Source organism: Drosophila navojoa, chromosome X (assembly GCF_054131105.1).
Source record: "Drosophila navojoa isolate 15081-1374.11 chromosome X, UAZ_NAV_1.0, whole genome shotgun sequence".
Classification (NCBI taxonomy): domain Eukaryota; kingdom Metazoa; phylum Arthropoda; class Insecta; order Diptera; family Drosophilidae; genus Drosophila; species Drosophila navojoa.
In genome coordinates, this window is record NC_142895.1 from 2,998,378 (window position 1) to 3,018,230 (window position 19,853).

Here is a 19,853-nt window from a genome sequence, read left to right on the forward strand (position 1 = left end):
AGAGACAGAGGTGGTTAGTGACGACTACGGCTACGGCTACGGCTACGGCTACGGTAGAGCTCAACGCGTCGGCTATTCCATATTGGTAGTTGGTTAATAGCACTACGGTATTAGCTTGGTAGTTGAGGCAGGCGAGCAGGCGTGTTAGGTCAGGCAGGCAGGCAGGCAGGCGTATAAAATTCTTATATGGAGTTAATAGGCACGGGGTACGGTACGGCAGACTTTACCGTACAACAATCATAAGAGCTGTCTACATGTTTTAGTATTACCGTTAGTTTTTTGGCTAACCCACCCAGCAAATACTTGTACGTGTGTGTAGGTGTGTGTGTGTAGGTGTGTGTGTGTGTGTGTGTGTGTAGGTGTATAGGTGTGTGTGTGTAGGTGTATTTCCAGAACATAGAACATAGCACATTCGCAGTTTTTTTTTATATATTTTTTTTTTTTTTGTGTATTTTTATAGTATTTTAAATAATTTTTATTAGCAAAGATCCAAAAAAAATATATATGTATATAGTATATAGATAGTATATATATATATATATATGCATATATGTATTTATCAAGTGTAGTTAATTAAGGTAGGTTTTATATATTAAAATTGTTGTTTGGGTTTGGAGAAGATAGTTGCACGTTTTGTTTGTTGTTTGTTGTTGGTTGTTTTGTGTGTTGTTGTTGTATTTTTTTCTGTTTTTTTTTTTAGGCCTTACCAACGGTCTCAGTACTTGTTACCGCCTTGGCTATGTCGGCCTCGTCTGTCGCAGCGGCTGGGCCCAGCTTGTAGTAAGTGCGACGGACACAGGGTGGTTCGTGTACGGCGCTCGTTGTTGTTGTTGTTGTTGGGTTTGTTGTTGGGTTTGTTGTTGTTGTTGCCTCAATTGAGCTCAGCTTGGTTTTAGTTAACAATTCGTCGTTTGGTGTTGAGATTGAGGGTTTGTTGTTCTTGGTTGTTAGTGTTGTTGTTGTTGTAGTTTCATTGTTGTTGTTGTTGTTGTTGTTGTTGTTAATAATAGGTGTTGTAGGTTTGGTAGGTGGCAAAGAGAATATATCGTCTGGCTTAGTAGTAGCATACGTATACTGTGATTGGTTATCTGAAGGATACATTCATATACATAGATATTTCCGAAAATAATAGATATTATGTTGGTATGTATGTATGTGTATGTGTGTGTGTTGTATTTGTATTGGTTGTATGTGTGTGTATATATATATATATATTCTTGTTTTTTTCGTTTTCTTTTTTTTCTTGGTCTAATTCGTACCTGTCACAGGAGACGGCTCGCTAGCTGGAACTGAAGTTGCTGTTGGAGTTGTTGGAGTTGTTGGAGTTGTTGGTGTTGCTGGCTTTGTTGGTGTTGCTGGTGTTGCTGGCTTATTGCCAATCGTTGTTGTTGTTGTTGTCGTTGTCGTTGTCGTTGTTGTTGTTTTTGCTGTTGGCGATTTGGGCAAACGCTGCGGCGTCAGATCAATCGTCTCACTCGATCCCTGCACGCTGCGTGTCTTGACAACAGTTTGTTGTTGCTGCTGCTGCTGCTGCTTGCTAACGGTTGTCTTGGCAATGGTCTTGGGCACGCCCACATGTCGCGTGACCGTGGTGGAACTGATGCGACTGGACTCGGAGGGCGCATGACTGTCGTGGGAGCCCTCGCGTCCCGAGCGCCGATTGGTGCTGCTCGACGAGATGCTCCAGCGCGGCGCCTGACGCTGCGCATGCGGCTCCGGCGTCTGGCCGCTGTCGCGCCGTGGATGGTGGGAGCCCGTGGAGCCAACGCTGTCGGCTGGCGAGCTGCTGCGCAGCGAGGCGGCGAACGCGCGATGCGCTGCATCCACCTCCCGCTCCTTCTGCAGCTGGCGGCGCGTCACTGTGTTGGCGGTGCTTGTGGTCTCAGTGGTGCTGCGGCTGGGCTTGCGAGTCGGCGACTTTGTCGCCGTGTCCTGCTGCGGGCGCCTCGGACTGGCGTTCACCTGCTGAGGGCGACGCTCGCGCTCCACCTGCGTTTCAATGATGCGCTCCGGCCGGCGGCTCGGGCTGGCGGGCAGCTCCGCGTCCGGCTGGTCGGTGCGCACCGAGGGGAAACCGTGTGTGCTGAAATCCTCGACATGCGTCGGACGTCGCGGACTCTGTGGCTGCTCCCAGCTGGGCTCGAATTCCGTTTCGACGGTGCGCTGCGAGGTGCTGCTGCTGCTCTGCTTGACGTTGCGACTCTTCTCCGACTTCACCACCACGTACTCCTCGGTGGTGGGTCGCTGGCCGGCAAACTCCTGCGTGGGCTTGTTGCCCCGCACCGAGGGGAAGCCGTGTGTCGAGAAATCGCTGGAGCGATTCGGCGTGCTGGGACGATGGTTGGGGAACTCCTGTACGGGATTCGTTGCCCGTGCGGCTGGAGTGCCCTCCGGACGGCCGTGCTGCGGCCGTGGTGCACGATCATCGTACTCCTGCACGGTTTCCGATGTGGTCTCCGTGGAGTAGCGACGACTTGACTTCTTCACAGTCGAGTAGCTCTCCTGCTTGACGAGCTCCTCGGCCGTCTCGGAGGGGCGACGCACCAACGGCTCAGCATTGTCCACCACGTCGCGTGTCTCCTGCACGCGTCGCTGATTATTCTGAGTCTGAGTCTGGGTCTGTGTCTGGGTCTGCGTCTGGGTCTGGGTCTGGGAGGGAGTTACCTGCTCTGTTTCGTAGCGCTTGTTCTTGACAATTGTGCCGTCCGGCAGACGCTTGACCGTGGTAATCATTTTGACATTCGGCTTGGGATACTCAACCGTATTGGAGATGATCTCGCCTGGCTGTGACATCAGGTGCTGCACATGCCGTTGATATTCGGGCGATGCCTTGTCCATATCCACATAGCGTTTGTTCTCCTCGTAATGCTGCTGGGTCTCCACGTTGCGTGTGCTCTTCAATTGCTCACGGCTCTCGGAGAAGCGTTCCTCCCTCTGTTCCCGCTGCTCCCTTTGCTCCTGCTGCTGTTGCAGTCGATGCTCCTGGAATCGTTCCTCCTTCACACGCTGCTCCTCACGATCCCGCTGCTCACGCACCTCACGCACCTCACGCTGCTCACGCTGCTCTCGCTGCTGGCGATTTGTGCTCTGATTGTCCAGCAAATAGCGCGGCTGAGCGACATCATCATTGCCGTACTCAACGGTTGAGGAGGACACAAACTTGGAGGTCGACGAGGATGAGGTGGAGCTCATTTTCATTTCGGTACGGCCACCGTTGCTCTCATCGCCAAAGACAACCTTCTCCTGCAGATGGGTATTGGAGCTCTCCGCCGCCTGCTTCACGTAGTTCTTATCGTCGCCCTGATGTGAGGCGCTCGAGCGCTGCTCGTTGCGGCCCTTGAATTCGGCTATGCCGCCACCATTCAGCTTCTCAACACCTATCGCATGAGTGGATCGTGGCGGTACGAGTTGGTGGGGTTTGAGTTAGGTATTTTGGGTTGATCACGGCACAGAGACATACAAACAAACAGAGCAGGAGTTACACACAGAGTTAAACACATTGATGTTAGAAGTCGTGAGTGACCGACTAGCAGACACCCTGTACCCAGCCACACGCATGTGTGTATATATCTTGAATTAGTTAAGTACATATATCGATATATCGATATATACACATATGCATTATGCTTTAAATCAATCAATCTATCTCTCAGCAATCTTCTATGGAGTTCTATTGACCCAATATACCCTGTAATAAGCCTAAAAACTCAACCTGAGACTTCGGGAAGTTAATATCGATAACTATCGATATTTGTTAGAGTCTCTATATGCGCGTAAAGCCCAAAACTATCGAAGAAACCCTGAGACAGCAGGAAGTTAATATCGATAACTATCGATATTTGCTAGAATCTCTATATGCGCGTAAAGCCCATAACATCTCTAAAATATATAATTGAATAAACGGAAACTATCGAAGAAACCCTGAGACTGCAGGAAGTTAATATCGATAATTATCGATATTTGTTAGAATCTCTACATGAGCGTAAAGCCCATAGCATCTCCAAAATATCTAATTGAATAACGGAAATAAGCAATACCGATCGATAACTATCGAATGTACGTATATCGATTAATGTAGTCGGCACGATTCACCAGATACTGCCGCTCTATGCAATCGGTCGGACGTGTTTAGATCTCCATTGACAATAATTTGCACTGGGTACAGGGTATTACTAAATCGAAAATTGAAATGCTTTGGCTTACCATCAGTTTTGGCCAGAGTTTCGGTGCGATAGGCACGTCCATCGGGACTCACCTCCGACGAGGTCTGAACATCCCAGCCGGTGCTATTCGGTTGGGTCAGACTCATCGAATGGAATTTGAGCTCGTGCGTGGGACTCATCGAGTCGCGCACCTCCTTCGACTTGAGACTCTGAAAGTTCTGATCGAGCAGCGCATCGCCGTGGCTGGTGGCCAGCGGATCTTTGCCAGCATAACCAGATAGAGTATTACCATTCGGTTCCGACATCGCAAACGTTAGATTATCCGGTTCGTGTCTATAGAGATTTCTCAAACGCGATTCACGCAACTTGTAAAGATGCGAACGGATTTGCCGCTTGCGTTCGCTATCCTCCGATTGCTGCCACTGCAATATAGAGTGTATATATAGAGTATATGTGTATCAAGAGAGAGAAAGAGAGAGAGAGAGAGAGACGTCCTTGGGCTAATTGAACCGGCTCACTGTGGCCCACGCGCTGTTCACGTTGAGGCGAAACTGCGCCTTTTATGGACGCGTTGGACGCCTCGTCTCGTTCGCCAATTAGCTGGCGTACATAAAATAATAAAACAAAAAAACCTGACTTTAACTGACTTACATTCATATATATACATATATATAGCTATACATATGTATGTATATTTGCATTAGCCTATGTGTAACAACACTTCATTTGCCCACATTCAGATTCAATTTCACTATAATTTGCTTGAGTGATTCCTAAAAAGTTCTGACATAATATCATAAATTGTACAGTGCATAGTCTATATATATAACTTTGCTAATTTCTATGAAATCTATTTTATTACGGGCCTTATCTAGTAGGTCTTCTGTGCGACGAATTTCAGGGCGTTAGCTTTAGTAGCTCTCAAGTTACGATAGTTAGGTTAGCTCTATGATCTATAAACGACGAGCTATTAGCAGCATAGCTTGGTTTTGCTTTAAGGTGCATTATCAAAATTCTTAATATAGGTTAAAACCCGTAAATTATGTACATTTGTAATACATTTTAGATAACAAGAGACGTATCGAAGTTTACCTTTATTTGGATCTATACTGATACCAATAGAATTTGTTATCGATTGATTTATATGGACATTGCTGACATGGAAATCTTGAAAGGTAATACTTAAAGCTCGAAGTTGCTATGATGGACGAACATATGGATAGATAGAAAGATACAGGTGTGTAGATAGATAGTTATATAGAACTAGATATCTTTATGGCTTCAAATTAGTCATATATAATCCCTATAGGCATACTTAATCCCCTGCACATCATTCTTCATCCTCTGCACATGCACTGCTCATAGAGAAACTGATATACCCCGCAGTCTTATCAACTATAGGGTATACAAAAGTTTTCAGCTAGGTAGTGTAGTAGACTGAATTTGCATTCAAGCACCAGAAGTTCGCAATTTGTCAACAGATTGAAAATTTCCATATATACATATTAGTATTTAGATTCATTATTCATTAGCATTATTATGATTATGATTGTCATTGTCATTACCGTGATGATTATCTGTAAGTTAAGTCAAATCGAGAGATTTGCTCAGCTCGAGCATTCGCAAACAAAATTGACAAAAGGTTTCGCTGGTGGTGCTGGTGGTGTTGGTGGTGCGCGGTGATATCACCCACCAAAAACCAAGCCGAGCCACCTCAACACAATCGAAAGCGGAAAATATGCCAAAATTAACAACAATAGAGCAAAGCAACAACAACAACAACAAAAGCTTTGTTAACTGTTTTAAATTTAGATGCTTATAGCAAAAAGTATTTTTTTTTTAGATTAAAAAACTTCATATATACCATATATGTATATAGATAGGTGTAGGTATACAACTGACTATGCACATCATAAATCAAATTTGTAATTCGTACTGTCTCCAGTTGCTTGTCATATCATTTGAAGCGCAAAGTTCCACTCGATTTATAGAAAACTAATGAACTTGACAGTTATATCAGTTACTTCCTAAAGTCATAGACTATAAATATGTATCTATAGTGGATTTTTACTTTCTAGCGCAAAGCTTTGCATATTTCCCATAATTGTTTACTAGAGAAACCCCAAGTTCAATGCCAATTGCCTCAGTTTCTCTATATATTTCTCCAATAACTTAGAGTGCTTTGAGTATATTTATATTTGTATATTTGCTCATCTGTAGACTAAGTAACAATAACTTCCAGACTATCTATATCTATATCTACTTGTAATAAATTGTATTTCAAGTTTGTTTTACTAATAAACAAAACTCTTGTCTAACTTTTCAGCAATTTCCGTAATCGATATTCGGGGCCTCCAATATAAATGTTCTATAAGATTTCCTACTGGAAATGGTTAAGCATTGCTAGAACTACTACAGCTAAACTGAATATACATATATGTATGTACATATATATAATAGTAATAACAATAGTAATACACACATTTATACATAGTCAAAAGTAATATCAGTCAATTTTGACATGCACTTCACAAGTTTCAGAAACATTTTCAAATGCATCCAATGCCAATAAAACAAACCAAGTGTTAACTGACTGTCAAATTTGACAGACAGCCAAGATAAGCACTAAAGCCGGTGACTAAATTTATGAAATTCTACCTGAAGATATATGAGATATACAGAAATCAACAGCAGCAGCGAAACTTTCACTCCACAAATAAATAAATAAATTTTAAAAAAAGTTTCAATTTGCCTCTGACTGAAGCTTTGAGCTTTCACGATCAAGGCGAAGTGGCCGAGGAAGGCCGAGTAAGGCTTTCAAGGCGAAGCGAAAGCTTTTCGCCCAGGAACAACTGTTCGCGTGGCAATCGCTTAGCCTCAGTTGGCGTCGCCGTCGGCGTCGGCGTCGGCGTCAGCATCTTGAAACGCCGCTTTGCCGTCAAGCGACATTCGCCAGATGACGTAATTTCTATAAAGCGGCTTGTGATAACCAGTTGAATTCGCCGCCGTCGCCGTCGTTGCCGTCGTCGCACCTCGTCGCAACCTGTTGACGGCGTTGGCGACGCCGACTGCGCTGCTGCTGCTGCGCCTGATGACGTGACATATGCGAGATTTGATGCTGATGCGAGCTCGCTGCGAATACTGATAAATTATTATTTTTTATTTAATTGCTTTTTATTTTTTCGTTTTTTCGTTAATTTTCTGTTAGCTGTCGTGTCAGCTTTGGAGGTCGCCAATATTTTGTATATTTCGTCTATGCAATATAATTGTTGTTGCCAAAAAAAAAAAAAAAAACAGAAAAAAATTGAAAACGAAAATGAAAACAAAAATCTTTTTGCTATTGCAATTAAAATTGATTCAAATTTAATTGAGTCAAATGCCCCAAGACACGAACAAGTGTGCCCCATAGCAAAGGAAACGAACGATTCGACGTTGACGGAAGAGGATGCAATGCAGCGAAGGAGAAGAAGGCGAAGGCGTTGGCGGAGGAGACAGGGGACGCAATCAGAGTGGGTGGGCGTGTGCTGTGACCTTGTTGAGCAGATTTCAATTGAAGTGGAAGTAACTGATTTTGTTAACACTGTGTAGGCGTGTGTATTATGGCCTATTCTCACGTTCGTAAATGTTTCACTGGCTGCACTGAGTTGATGTAGTCAAAAGTTGAAGTGTAGCGGACTTTAAATTTACCTCTCGCCGTTAACTCTGTTAGTTATTATAATATTTATCATAACTGTTGCTGTTTCTATATATTCGTAAACGTTTCACTGGCTGCTTTAAAATATATATTTTACCAAATGGAATTTTGTGACATTCTCATTAGTTTTACTATATAGAATTAAAATCGGATTTTCTATGTTTTCCCAAACTGAAATCTTAGATAAACATAGATCTACTCACTCTCATTTTTTTAGTGACTTCTTTAACCTTTAACTAAACATAACTTGCATGCATATTGTCTCACGCTTAAGCGTTAAGTAAGTTCCCATTTATCTGCCCACTCGAGTGATAAAACGCTCGCCCAGACCTCAATTTCGCATTGCTCATACGATAAACCCGCAATCGGCCAACCGCTTGCCGCTTATCAGCCAAGAATGTGAAACGATAAGCCGACGTGCAGTATAAACTTTGGCTCACTGCAGCAGCGACACCTGTTGCCAGCGCCATGCACCAGGGCACGCCATCTGGCGTCGCCCGTTTCGCCATTTAACTGACATTTGACATTGACAATCAGTTCAATTCGTCGAGAAAACCGTTTTGCACTGTCCTCTTAATTGATCGTGTGTGTGTGTGTGTGTGTGTGTGTGTGTGTGCCGTTCGCAACTCTTCTCGACGTCAGCTGTTATTTATAACTATTTCAATTTCATTTCAGTTTCATTTCAATTCCGTTTCAATTCAATTCGGCTGCATGCACATCCAAGTGGGCGAGAAGCAATCGCGAGGCGAGCATCGCGATTTGCCTAGCTGCGATTCGCCGGCCGCTGCGTCGCACCACGGCGCGCCGTTAATTCGCCGCTTGGAGCGAATTGTGTCACAGCGACGTCGGCGTCAACGGCGGCGCCAACAGCGACACTGTTGCTTCCACTTTTTTTTTTTTTTTGCAATTTTCTTCTTCTTTTGTTTGTGCTTTTAGCACCTGCGAAGCGGCAATCGAAATTGAAACAATTTAAAACTGCGCATGTTTTGCAATATACCCTGTAGAACTAGTTAAATATTAAAGAGGTATATGTTGCTACACATACAAAGTGATACGCTTTTAGAGTATTTTCTCGTTTATATCTATGCAAAACTGATCATAATAAAATATTATAAAAGTTATATAGAAAATGTTCTATACAGGGTATCTCTTTGTAGACACATATAATAAGCAAAAAAACCTTTAAAAAATTGCATTTAGAGCAAACAACCACACCATAAATTCACATAATCTATTTACAGGGTATCCTCAGGTAGACAAAAGTACAAAAGTTCATTAGAGAAACATAAAACATAAATTAAAAGCTGATTAGATTTACAAAGTAGAAGCTAAGCAGAAGCTAATGTCTGTATAGACTATTTACAGGGTATCTCATACGTCAGACACACTCATGCATATCAGTGCTCATGCTGTCAAATACGAGACACACAGAAACAGAACCGCCAAAGACAAACAATAAGCTTGAAGTCACATTACAGGGTATCTCTGCTTCTAGATGATGTATTCTAAAACATTTTCTAGCTGTTTTTTCTTGTTATTATTTGCTTTTGACTTGTGCTCGAGTCGATTTCAGACTAGAGTTCAGTTTGTTTTCAGCTTTCAGCTGTTTTAACGTTTCTACCGCTCCCTCTCTCCCTCTCTCTCTCTCTGCCTCTCACCTTTCTTTTTGCAGAGAGAGAGAGAGAGAGGGGGGCACTGGGGAGAGCTGCTGTGACATTGCCCGGGTGAATAAAACATGCGGCGTCTGTTCTTGAAATTTAGAGCGTTTTTGTTTTTATTTCGAGGTCGTCATCGCATCACGCATATTAAACAATTCAATTTACCCAAAACACTCGAAATGCAATGCGAAGCCTAAAGCTAATCTCCAATTGGATATCTTTCTCATATATTTCTCTTCTCTTCTTTTTCTTTCATGTTTGATTGATGGCGCCCGTCAAGTGACATGTCAGTGACAAGTTATCGTAATCGTTATCGCGCGCCGGCTGGGAAGGTCCCACATAGAAAGTTTCTCACATTGTTGATGTCGTATTATTTGGCTAGATCGTAAGATCCCCGCTTCGATCTACCCATTTGAGTATCATTTTTTGTAGATTCAAATAAATTGTACATAAGAGATAACCAAAAAATATAATAACAAATCTCTTGCTTTGTATAGAGCTGACAAGCTTTAGCTCTGTTCTAAAATAGAATGGCTCCATAATAATAATAATAAATCTCAAATTATATACAATCATTGATCAGTAAAAATAAACGAGCCGACAAAGTGCTAGGAAAGAAAACATTGAAACGGAAATTATAGATTGAATTTAATAGATGAATGCACCATATACTTTCCGAGTGGGTGCTGGAATACAAAGTTAGAGCATTGATCAAGCTAACACTACATACATATATCTCCTACCCATTATCCCTCAGGCTAAACAAATTAATTGCAAATCGAAAATCAAAGCGAAGCGAGGCCAACTGCCCCTGGGGCTAGCTGTGAAACAGGTTTCACTGTAATTAGATTCATTTAGAGATTAGAATAGCAAAATATATACACATATATATATATATATGTATTTCTGACAATCTTGATAAAAATATATACATACAAAAAAAAATAAATATATAAATGATGACACGATCGTTCATATTCATAAATTCGCATTTCTAATCTAATTTTCAGGTTCCTTCTACCGAAGATAAGAGCCTTTTGTTTGTTTACAAGCAAAGAAACGCAAAGAAAAAACAACAAAAACAAAAACAAAAGAATAGTTGACACTAGTGCCGGCAGCGACGCGCGCAGCGCAGTTGCCGTTGCTGACTAACTGTTATGCAAAATCAAAATTCGAATTTTTGCTTGCCTTGAACGTGTGAAAGTTATTGGCAAACGTGTGTGCATGTGTGTGTGTATATATACATGTGTGTGTGTGCTGTAAATTTACCTGTCTATAGATGAACTAATCGCAGTGGCTCCTCCAAATGACACACGCAAAATATGTGGCAGGTATAAAAAAGACAGAGGGAGAGAGACAAAAGCAGAAAAAAAAACAATTCGCTAAAATCTCCTCTGCGCCTTTTTTTGATCGAATTTCTGTTTCGTTGAGTTGGGTTCGTTGAATTGTTATTTACTTCTTTTTATTTTGAATTTTTGTTACCGGCAAACACACGTACATATGTATAAACACTTGAGTAATGAATGGGTGTGACTAATCCTTTTTGCCGTTCGCTAATAATTCGTGCTTTTTGGCTTTTGGCTTTAGGTTCTTTAAGCTCGTTTGGCAAAAATATAAATCATATGTCGCTCCAAAACAAAAACAAAATTATATACATATACATATAGACAAACAAACAAAAAAAATAAAACAATTGCCGCTGCTGCTGCTTCTTCCTCGAGTTCGTCTTCTTCTTGTTGTGTGTGTGTGTGTGTGGAGTTGAGTTTCGTTGTTTTTCTTTAAACCGAGCGTCGGCACGTTGCAATCGATCGAGCACCAAAATCAGACTGAAGTTCGCCCATTCAGAATCAAAGCCGCGTAAAGTGGACGGCCAGCCGGGCCGAAGCTTAGACAGCAGCCGCACCAGCGGCAGCGCTGTCGATGACGACAGCGCAGCGCAGCGCAGTCAGTGAGCAAAGATATGACCGAATACGACAACAAAAACAATCCGCGAAGATGACAGCGACTTCGTCGTCGTCGTCGTCGTCGTCGCCGCCGATCGAATACTATGCGTGCTTGTGTGTGCGTGCGCTGCCGCCGCCTTGGCTTGCGTGCGTGTGTGTGCGTCTCTGAGTTGCCCCCACTATCAGTGCAGCGGCCGCTGTCAGCTGCGCTGCGCTGACTTTTTATGTGTGTAAAGCAAAACAAAACAAAACAAAACAAAAACAGCGGCTCAAATATAGCCAGCAACAGAACAAGAACAAGACGAACTGCCGCAGCAGCAGCAGCAGCAGCAGCAGCTCAGCTGAATTTTTGCCAAAGACAATAACAACAACAATAACAGCAACTATAGCAATATGTAACGGCGTGTTGTTTTTGTTCTGTAGGACAACATCGACTACCGATTAAAGCTTGCGCATAGGAGAGTAGGCAGAATTGGTTTTTCTGCTCAGAGTGTGTGTGACTAACTGCACTTTGACTCAGTTAAGGCTTTTGTTCTTCTAAGTAAATCGAGTTTCAAATTACGCTATAAAATTTTGGTATTGTTTATATCGGAATACATATGTATATACAAATACAAATGATAATTAAGCCGTAATTAATACACAGTTACGGTCTGTGTTTATAGTGAAAATACTGAGAAAATATTGAAGTAATGCTTAGAGCTACATACATACATATGTATGTATTAGTATTATCAATTTAGTGGAGAACTCCATTAAGTTTCGTTATGTATAACTTATGTTCTATTTACATACATACATATGTATGTATGTATGTATTTTAGTTAGGGCCATTTTAGTTAGCCATGCGCGGCTAAAGCACATTCAACTTCAACTGTTTACAGTTCAGTTTTTGGCTAATGATGCGACGTCTCATACCTACACACACATACATACATATATGTGCATATATGTATGTATATGTACATACATATATCCATAATTATATTGCCAGTGGGATATAGCTAATCGATCGTGCTCAAATGGCTAAAAGGAAAGGGAACAGCAAAATTACGGCAAACGTGTTCCAGTGCACAGTTGACCAATCAATCGGTGTGATATTTGTATTATACATACATACATATGTATATTACAATTAAAAATAATAATATAAATCACTTGAATGGCATTTACATATACATACATACATACATACATACATATGCACATATTTTGTAGGTGTTTTTATTATTATAATTAGTCTTGTTGTTGTTGTTGCATTTGCCAATTGCGCTAGCTTTTGTCAACAGCCAAAGACGCCCCCACGCGGCAAAAAATCGTAACTCAGACTAAGCTGCGCGCAGACAAAACAGAAATGAGAGAAACGCAAAATGTTAAAAAAAAAAAACAGAAAAAAAAAGTTAGTCATGCAGACGCTGCGCAGACGTCGTGGCTAGACTAGCAGCCGATAAACGATAGACGATAAGCAATTTACAATATGGCAATAGCCAATAGATAGAGCAAAGCTGCATGCATACATATGTATGTATGTACATACATACAATGTATGAGAGTTTTTTCTTAATGCTGTTCACTTGCTGCTGCGGCTTCTGCTGCTGCTGCATTTGGCCAAGTGCCATGTGAACTGGTGGCAACTGTTGCAGGCTGTTGCGCTAGCTATATACATACATATGTATGTATGTATGTAGCCAACTGGCAGACAGACAGATGGCCATAGCGGGTGTCTCTGTGTGCCAATTGCGGCTCAGGTTTATTGATTTATTTTTCATGCAGTTAGCGTCAACGTCAGCGCCGCGGCCCACGCGACACACTGGCTTCAAATCATGGCCGAGAGATTGGCGCAATTGTAAAGCGGCCAACGCGCAAATGTTTGAAAAAAAAAAATAATAATAAAAACAACGAATAAATTTCAAGTGCTCCAGGCGGTTCTACAAACGACTAGAAGATGCTCTATACCTGTGCAGTTGGGTTTGACAGTCTAAGCAAAGCAAAGCAAAGCATTGGTACATTTATCGATAAATAACTTGATGTATAAATATGGTGTATGTTATCGAATTTATTGGGAGAGAGCAGCGCATATTGATGAGAGGGCCTAAGACTGAGCTATCGACACATAATGCTTCCTAATAGCTGACTAAATGCATAATCGATATTTATCGATATACACCAAATTTGTATTATTGTTATTATTAACAATATTTTCATATGCATATGCGATCAGGTTACTAAATAAGTTATTGAGACATGATATACATACATACATACATACATATGTATGTGCATATATCACACTGTACTCATGTATAACTATGGGTGCGTAGGACTATATGGACTATATTTAACATATACATATGTACATACATATGTATGTATGTAAGCGTATACCCGCTCAGCGTGCATTTGCCATGGGAATTGCAGGGTATAAGAACAGAAAAACTTGCCACTCGCTAATGCTGCCTGACTGACCGAGCATCAGGCATCGGGCATCGAGCTGCGGGCACAGGCTACGGCAAGCTGTGGCGTCATCGGTGCAATGCGCTCCGAAGGAGCCTGGCGGCCAACTGGATTTGTGGCTTGGAGTGGCGGTCAGGCGAGTTCAGATGCTGCACGAAATTGATTCATGTGGCGATGAGTCATCATCGCTTTATCAGCCAAACGGCGAAAGAGCGAGAGAGAGCGAGAGGGAGAGAAGGGGCAGCGGCAGCAGAAAAAGATAGCTATAAAACGCGACTCAGACGTGGCCGCTGTCGCCGTCGTCGTCGCCGTCAGCGTCGCTGTCGCCGTCGCTGTCAGCGCCAACGTTGCGACGGCTGCTGCGTGGGCTGATTAACGTCTGCTGCTATTTTTGTAGATTTTACGTATTTATTAGTGTTATTATTATTAATATAGATGTTTCGCTATTGTCGCTGCTCGTACATCATTTTGGCCAAGTTAGAGGCGACGTCATCAATGCTATAAAAAAAAACAACTTCTATTTTAATGACTTTTTAACGATAATTGGCCCGCTGAGTCTAAGCCAGCTCAGCGCTGACGGCCCACACACATTAGCCGCGAGCCGGGCCACGCCAACCCCATAAATGACCCAATTTGGTCAGGTTGAACCGGGTGCCTGGGCTCGTCATCCATGCATCTATGTGTGTGTGTGTGTGTGTGAGTGAATCTCCATAGCTAGTTCTCGAAACTCTTCCACTCTGTCTCTGTCCGTCTGCGCTTTAAAGGCAATGACTGACGCATCCAGCCACAGCGGAGAGCCAATGAACTTGCCAACAGGTGGCTCCAAGTCCAGCCAGAGAGACAGAGCAACGAACGAGGGAGCTCAGCTGAGATTCGCATAGAAGGTAGAGCAACGCCAGGCTAGAGCTACGCCAAAGATCTGACCCACTTATGTATGTATGTATGTATGTATATACCCAAGCCAAATATATGCACATATCAATTGCAAGTCTATATATATGTATGCATGTATGTATGTATGTATATGTAATTTCGTTACTTGTACTTTCACATCGCTTACCATTTTCCTTAGCAGCTCCTCGTTTTGTATGGCACCCAAATCGCATTCCAGTTCCATGGCAGGCGACAAAAAAAAAAGAACTATAACAAAAGGAGAAAACCATTAAGCATGTGAGTAAAATGAAAATGTCTGATGATCTGAAGGCGGCCATCAGATGATGCAATTCACAATTGCACACCCTGTGCACATAGTGCTAAGGGTATGCCTGACACTTAGGTAATGTATGCCTTGAAAATCTACCTGAAGAAACTTTTACTGTTATTGCTTATGTTAGGGTGCCTGGGGTATACCTAGTAGATTGTCTATTAGGCAAATTCATTTTCACTTGACACGCTGAGTGAGTCATAGGGTATCTGCAAGGCGATCATTTTCGATTAATGCATATGAGCTACTCTGGAAAAACTAACCTAGGGTATCCTGCAGTCTATCAGTTCTGCTTTTATGACTTGCAACACGGAAAATTACAATTCAGGCTTACAATTTGTGTACATATGTATGTACATATACATTTATATATTTTATATATACATATGTATATGTATGATGGGGTATCTTTAAGTCGATCAGCTTTACGTTGTTTGCCAGCCCGAAATCGGAACTCTAAGGCCTTCAGGGGTCGAAACCTAAGCATGATGTGATATGATGTGTAGTAAGTTTTAGGATATTTAAAATTTACAGTTCAAGCCTCTTAAGTATTTCGGACCAAGAGAAAAATCAAGCACAGAGTATCTGCTCGTCGATCAGGTACATTTCTTAGCAAGTTCAGCTTCTTCTGCTATGAAGTATAGTTCAGGCTGACTTGCTGACTTTCGTTTAACGTCAATCATCAAATACAGGGTATCTGCCAGTCGATCAACTGCTGCTTATTTTTGTTGTAAACACTAAATCATAGTTCAGGCATGAGAGCAATCATAAATATAGAGATATATATGTATGAATATACATATGTATAAGTACAGGGTATGTGCCAGTCGATCAATTGCCATTTGGCATCACAAACAAATACGTAGCTGACGTTCAAGAGTGTTCACATACATACATACATACACATATGTACGTCTATAGGTTATATATGAGAGAAATACAAATGTATATAGGGTATCAGCTAGTCCGTCAATTGCTACCTCATAGCCATCTTCATTTGTATCAACTACAAATTCATAGCTCATAGACTTCAACACTTGTATAGCTAATAAAAAGGAAAACACTGCCTCTATAGGGTATCTGCTAGTCCATCAATTGCCATCTTATAGCCATCTTCATTTGCATCAACTACAAATTCATAGCTCAGAGACTTTAACACTTGTATAGCTAATAAAAGGGACAAAACTGCCTCTATAGGGTATCTGCTAGTCCATCAATCGCTGCTTGTGGCCACTGTAACTTGTTGCGCCTACAAATGCGAATGCATTTTTCATTTTGATTCATTCGCTGCGGTTTCTCAAGTCTAGATACTTTAGCTTCAATCGTACGTACATAGATTCATTAAAATTATTTTCAATTTATCATGATTTATATATGTATATATGCGTGTGTGTGTGTGTGTGTGTGTTTGTTTGTTTTTATTTTTATTGCACTCCAGCTTGGCGACGAGGCGAACCAGATCCCCACCAAGTCCAAGTCCCCAAGTCCCAAAACAAGTTGTGACATTTCCCCCGTAAATGGTTAAAAATGAAACATGGCAAATGACAACGCGTTGTTGTTGTTGTTCTCGATTGTTGTAATTGTTGTTGCTGTGTTTTTTTTTTTTTTTCAATTGTTGCTGCGGCGACCGCCAGCGCGTCACATTTGGTTTCACAATTTTGGTTAAGATCAACACGATGTTCGGTCAAACGTCAATTTGATATCCAAAGCACGTTCTCAGCGCACCAACTGGCCAAAAGTGTTCTAGGTGGGCGTGGCCAGAGAGAGAGAGCGCGCGAGAGGTAGCGGGTGCCGGGGAGTAGGTGCGGCTGTTGACCATCCAAGCGGCCGTAAGCCAAACAAGTTCAAAACCGCAATTGGGCAAATAGGCTGACGTCTCTCAATCAATCAAACCATCAATCAATCAGTCAGTCAATCGAACAGTTGGCCAAGAGTTGGGGTCAGCCGCAGCTGGACAATTGAGTCAAGTGCATGAAAATTATGTGGAAAATGCAGAGGAAAACATTTGCTTCGAATTGAAAATCGTTTTGAAAGCCAAAGAAAATTCGAGATAAGAGATAAAGGAAGAGATATATGAGATATAAGATAATGGGAAATATACATATACATATATATTTATGTTTTAGATCTTTTATCTTTCATATTTTATATGAAAAACTTTATATTTTATATTTTATATGTTATAATTCATATTTTATATTTATGTTTTATATTTTACATTTTATATTTTACATTTCATATTTTATATTTTATATTTTATATTTAATATTTAATATTTGTTTTATTTTATATTCTATATTTTATGTTTTATATTTTATATCTTATATTTTATATTTTATATTTTTTATTTTATAATTTATATTTTATATTTTATATTTTATATCTTATATTTTATATTTTATATTTTATAGTTTATAGTTTATATTTTTTATTTTATAATTTAATGTTTTATATTTGATATTTATATTTGATATTTTATATTTTATATTTCATATTTCATATTTTATATTTGATATTTTATATTTGATATTTGATATTTTATATTTTATATTTCATATTTTATATTTATATTTATATTTTATATTTTATATTTTATATTTATATTTATATTTATTTTATATTTTATATTTTATATTTGATATTTTATATTTCATATTTCATATTTTATATTTGATATTTTATATTTGATATTTGATATTTTATATTTTATATTTTATATTTTATATTTTATATTTTATATTTTATATTTTATATTTTATATTTGATATTTTATATTTCATATTTTATGTTTTATATTTTATATTGTAAACTTTATATTTTATATTTGATATTTTATATTTTGTATTTTATGATTCATATTTTATATTTCATATTTTATATTTTCTATTTCATATTTTATATTTTAAAGTTTATATTTTATGTTTTATATTATATATTTTATATTGTATATAATATATTTGATATTTTATATTTTATAGTTTATATTTTATATTGCCTTTCATATGTCTTTACAATTCTTTGATTTTCATGACCATTCCCAACCTCATCTTCATTCAACGAGTTTTCCCTACTTCTCCGTTATGCATTTGTCATATGTACATATGTATATATTCTCTAGGATTTTCGCATATCCCGGACATGCATTATCATCAAAATAAGTCAGAATAAAAGAGATGCTTCCCTAGATTGTGCAGCTTGGGACCCATTGCCAACCCAACAAGCTAAATAAATCAGTTAGTTGTATGGCCTAAATGACATGGATCGTAAATAACGCGAAACCATCTGCATAATTACAACAAATTCAGATAAATTTGAAATTTATTAATGAACCCATCGCTCGCGTCCAATAACTCAACGAATTACATATGTTGCTTAATTTGTCAATGATGATTTCCATTTGACGTATCAATAGAATTGATTGTTCGTCTGAGTGAGAATCGCGTAGGAAGGCGTGTGGCCAATGCCCTGTCTGGCGAGCGATTAACGATAAACGATAAATGACAAACGATATGGCAATATGGACGATCATAAATTATTGAATCCGAGAATTAGCCACGCTTATGGCCATGGATCGTAAAAATAAGCAACAATATGGCAAAGTGCTTAAATTGTATTGAAATTCAATTTGGATTTACATATAAATTTTATGATATACTCTAATTTCGTTCTTTGCTGTTCAAATTTTGATTTATGCAAACGCCCACAGGTCTAACAAGTGCAAAAGAGACAGGCATAGCAACAGAGTTAAGCTGCGTGTAAACTGATATGCGTAAATGCTTGATTGATTGATTGCTTTGCCGCTAGATGGCGCCTGGGAGCCAACAGGAAAACCGCAAAACGCTTAGAACATTGTGGAACTTAATTTGCCCAAGCGAGTGTGTGTATGTGTGCATGTGGATGCTATGCTCTGCGCATGTGTGCGTATGTACATATATGCATGCTCACCTGCTGCTGCTGCTGCTTATCAGAGTAGTCGAGACGTCGTGGCTTTTGTAACTGGAGACTAACACAAGTTGAAGACAAACAACAACAACAATTAATATAAAAGCAAAAAACAAAACAAAAATGAACAAAAACAAAAAACAAACACTCACGAGTTTAGAGCAAAGCTCTAAGTAAATACTGTAGTTGTATTTGTTAGTTCTACAATACACGGAAAGGGGGTTGAATTACGCGAGCGCGATCAACTGGGCGAGCGAGCGAAACAGACGATGGGAGAGAACGGTTAGAGAGGATGAGCGCGGGGCGCGAGACGGAAAAAAGGCACAAAAACTATTTGATTGACTTGCGGTTGCAGCAAATAACTGTTATTTGTTGTTGTTGTTGCAATTGCTGTTTCTCTATTGTTGCCGGCACACGCGAAATTGAAGAAAACACACACACATATGTATACTTATGTATGTGTCAGTGTACGTGTGTGTTTAAGAAGAACGCACGCAAAGAAACTTGACGAAAACAAAATGTCCGCCAAGCAAAATTTGACTGCTTAAAGTTCGCTTTTGTTATTGTTGTTGTTGTTGTTGCTGTTGTTACTTTTAAACTGTAAACTGCGTATTAAAGATGCGCACAACCGTTTGGCACGAGCGGAGGCTCTTAACTGATTGTGCTAGGTGCAATTGTTACTGCATTTAGGCTCGACAGAGCCAAGCAGAGAGATAGGCGCCAACAGCAGCAGCAGCAGCAGCAGCAGCAGCACTAGCAGCACTAGTAGCGGCAGCGCCGCCAGCAGCAGCTGCG

At 40.3% G+C, this 19,853-nt stretch overlaps 1 protein-coding gene across 5 annotated transcripts in view; it reads right to left on the minus strand.

The window, feature by feature from the left end:
• The window catches only part of LOC115564686 (smoothelin-like protein 1), a 51,116-nt gene extending 31,459 nt beyond the window's left edge, over positions 1-19,657 (minus strand). For 2 of the 5 annotated variants that reach the window (XR_016197344.1, XR_016197343.1), the window contains exons 1-5: positions 19,062-19,656; positions 14,973-15,052; positions 4,204-4,585; positions 1,260-3,377; positions 708-1,088 (exon numbers count right to left, since the gene is read on the minus strand). Coding sequence is in view for 3 of the 5 variants with exons in the window: in XM_089263862.1 (XP_089119988.1) it covers positions 708-1,088; positions 1,260-3,377; positions 4,204-4,585; positions 14,973-15,029 (2,938 nt within the window). In the remaining 2 variants the exon portion in view is untranslated. Of the gene's footprint in view, positions 1-707; positions 1,089-1,259; positions 3,378-4,203; positions 4,586-14,972; positions 15,053-19,061 lie in introns of all 5 variants that reach the window. The other 3 variants (XM_089263862.1, XM_089263861.1, XM_089263863.1) reach the window with 2 other exon arrangements.
• Positions 19,658-19,853: the final 196 nt, after the last annotated feature.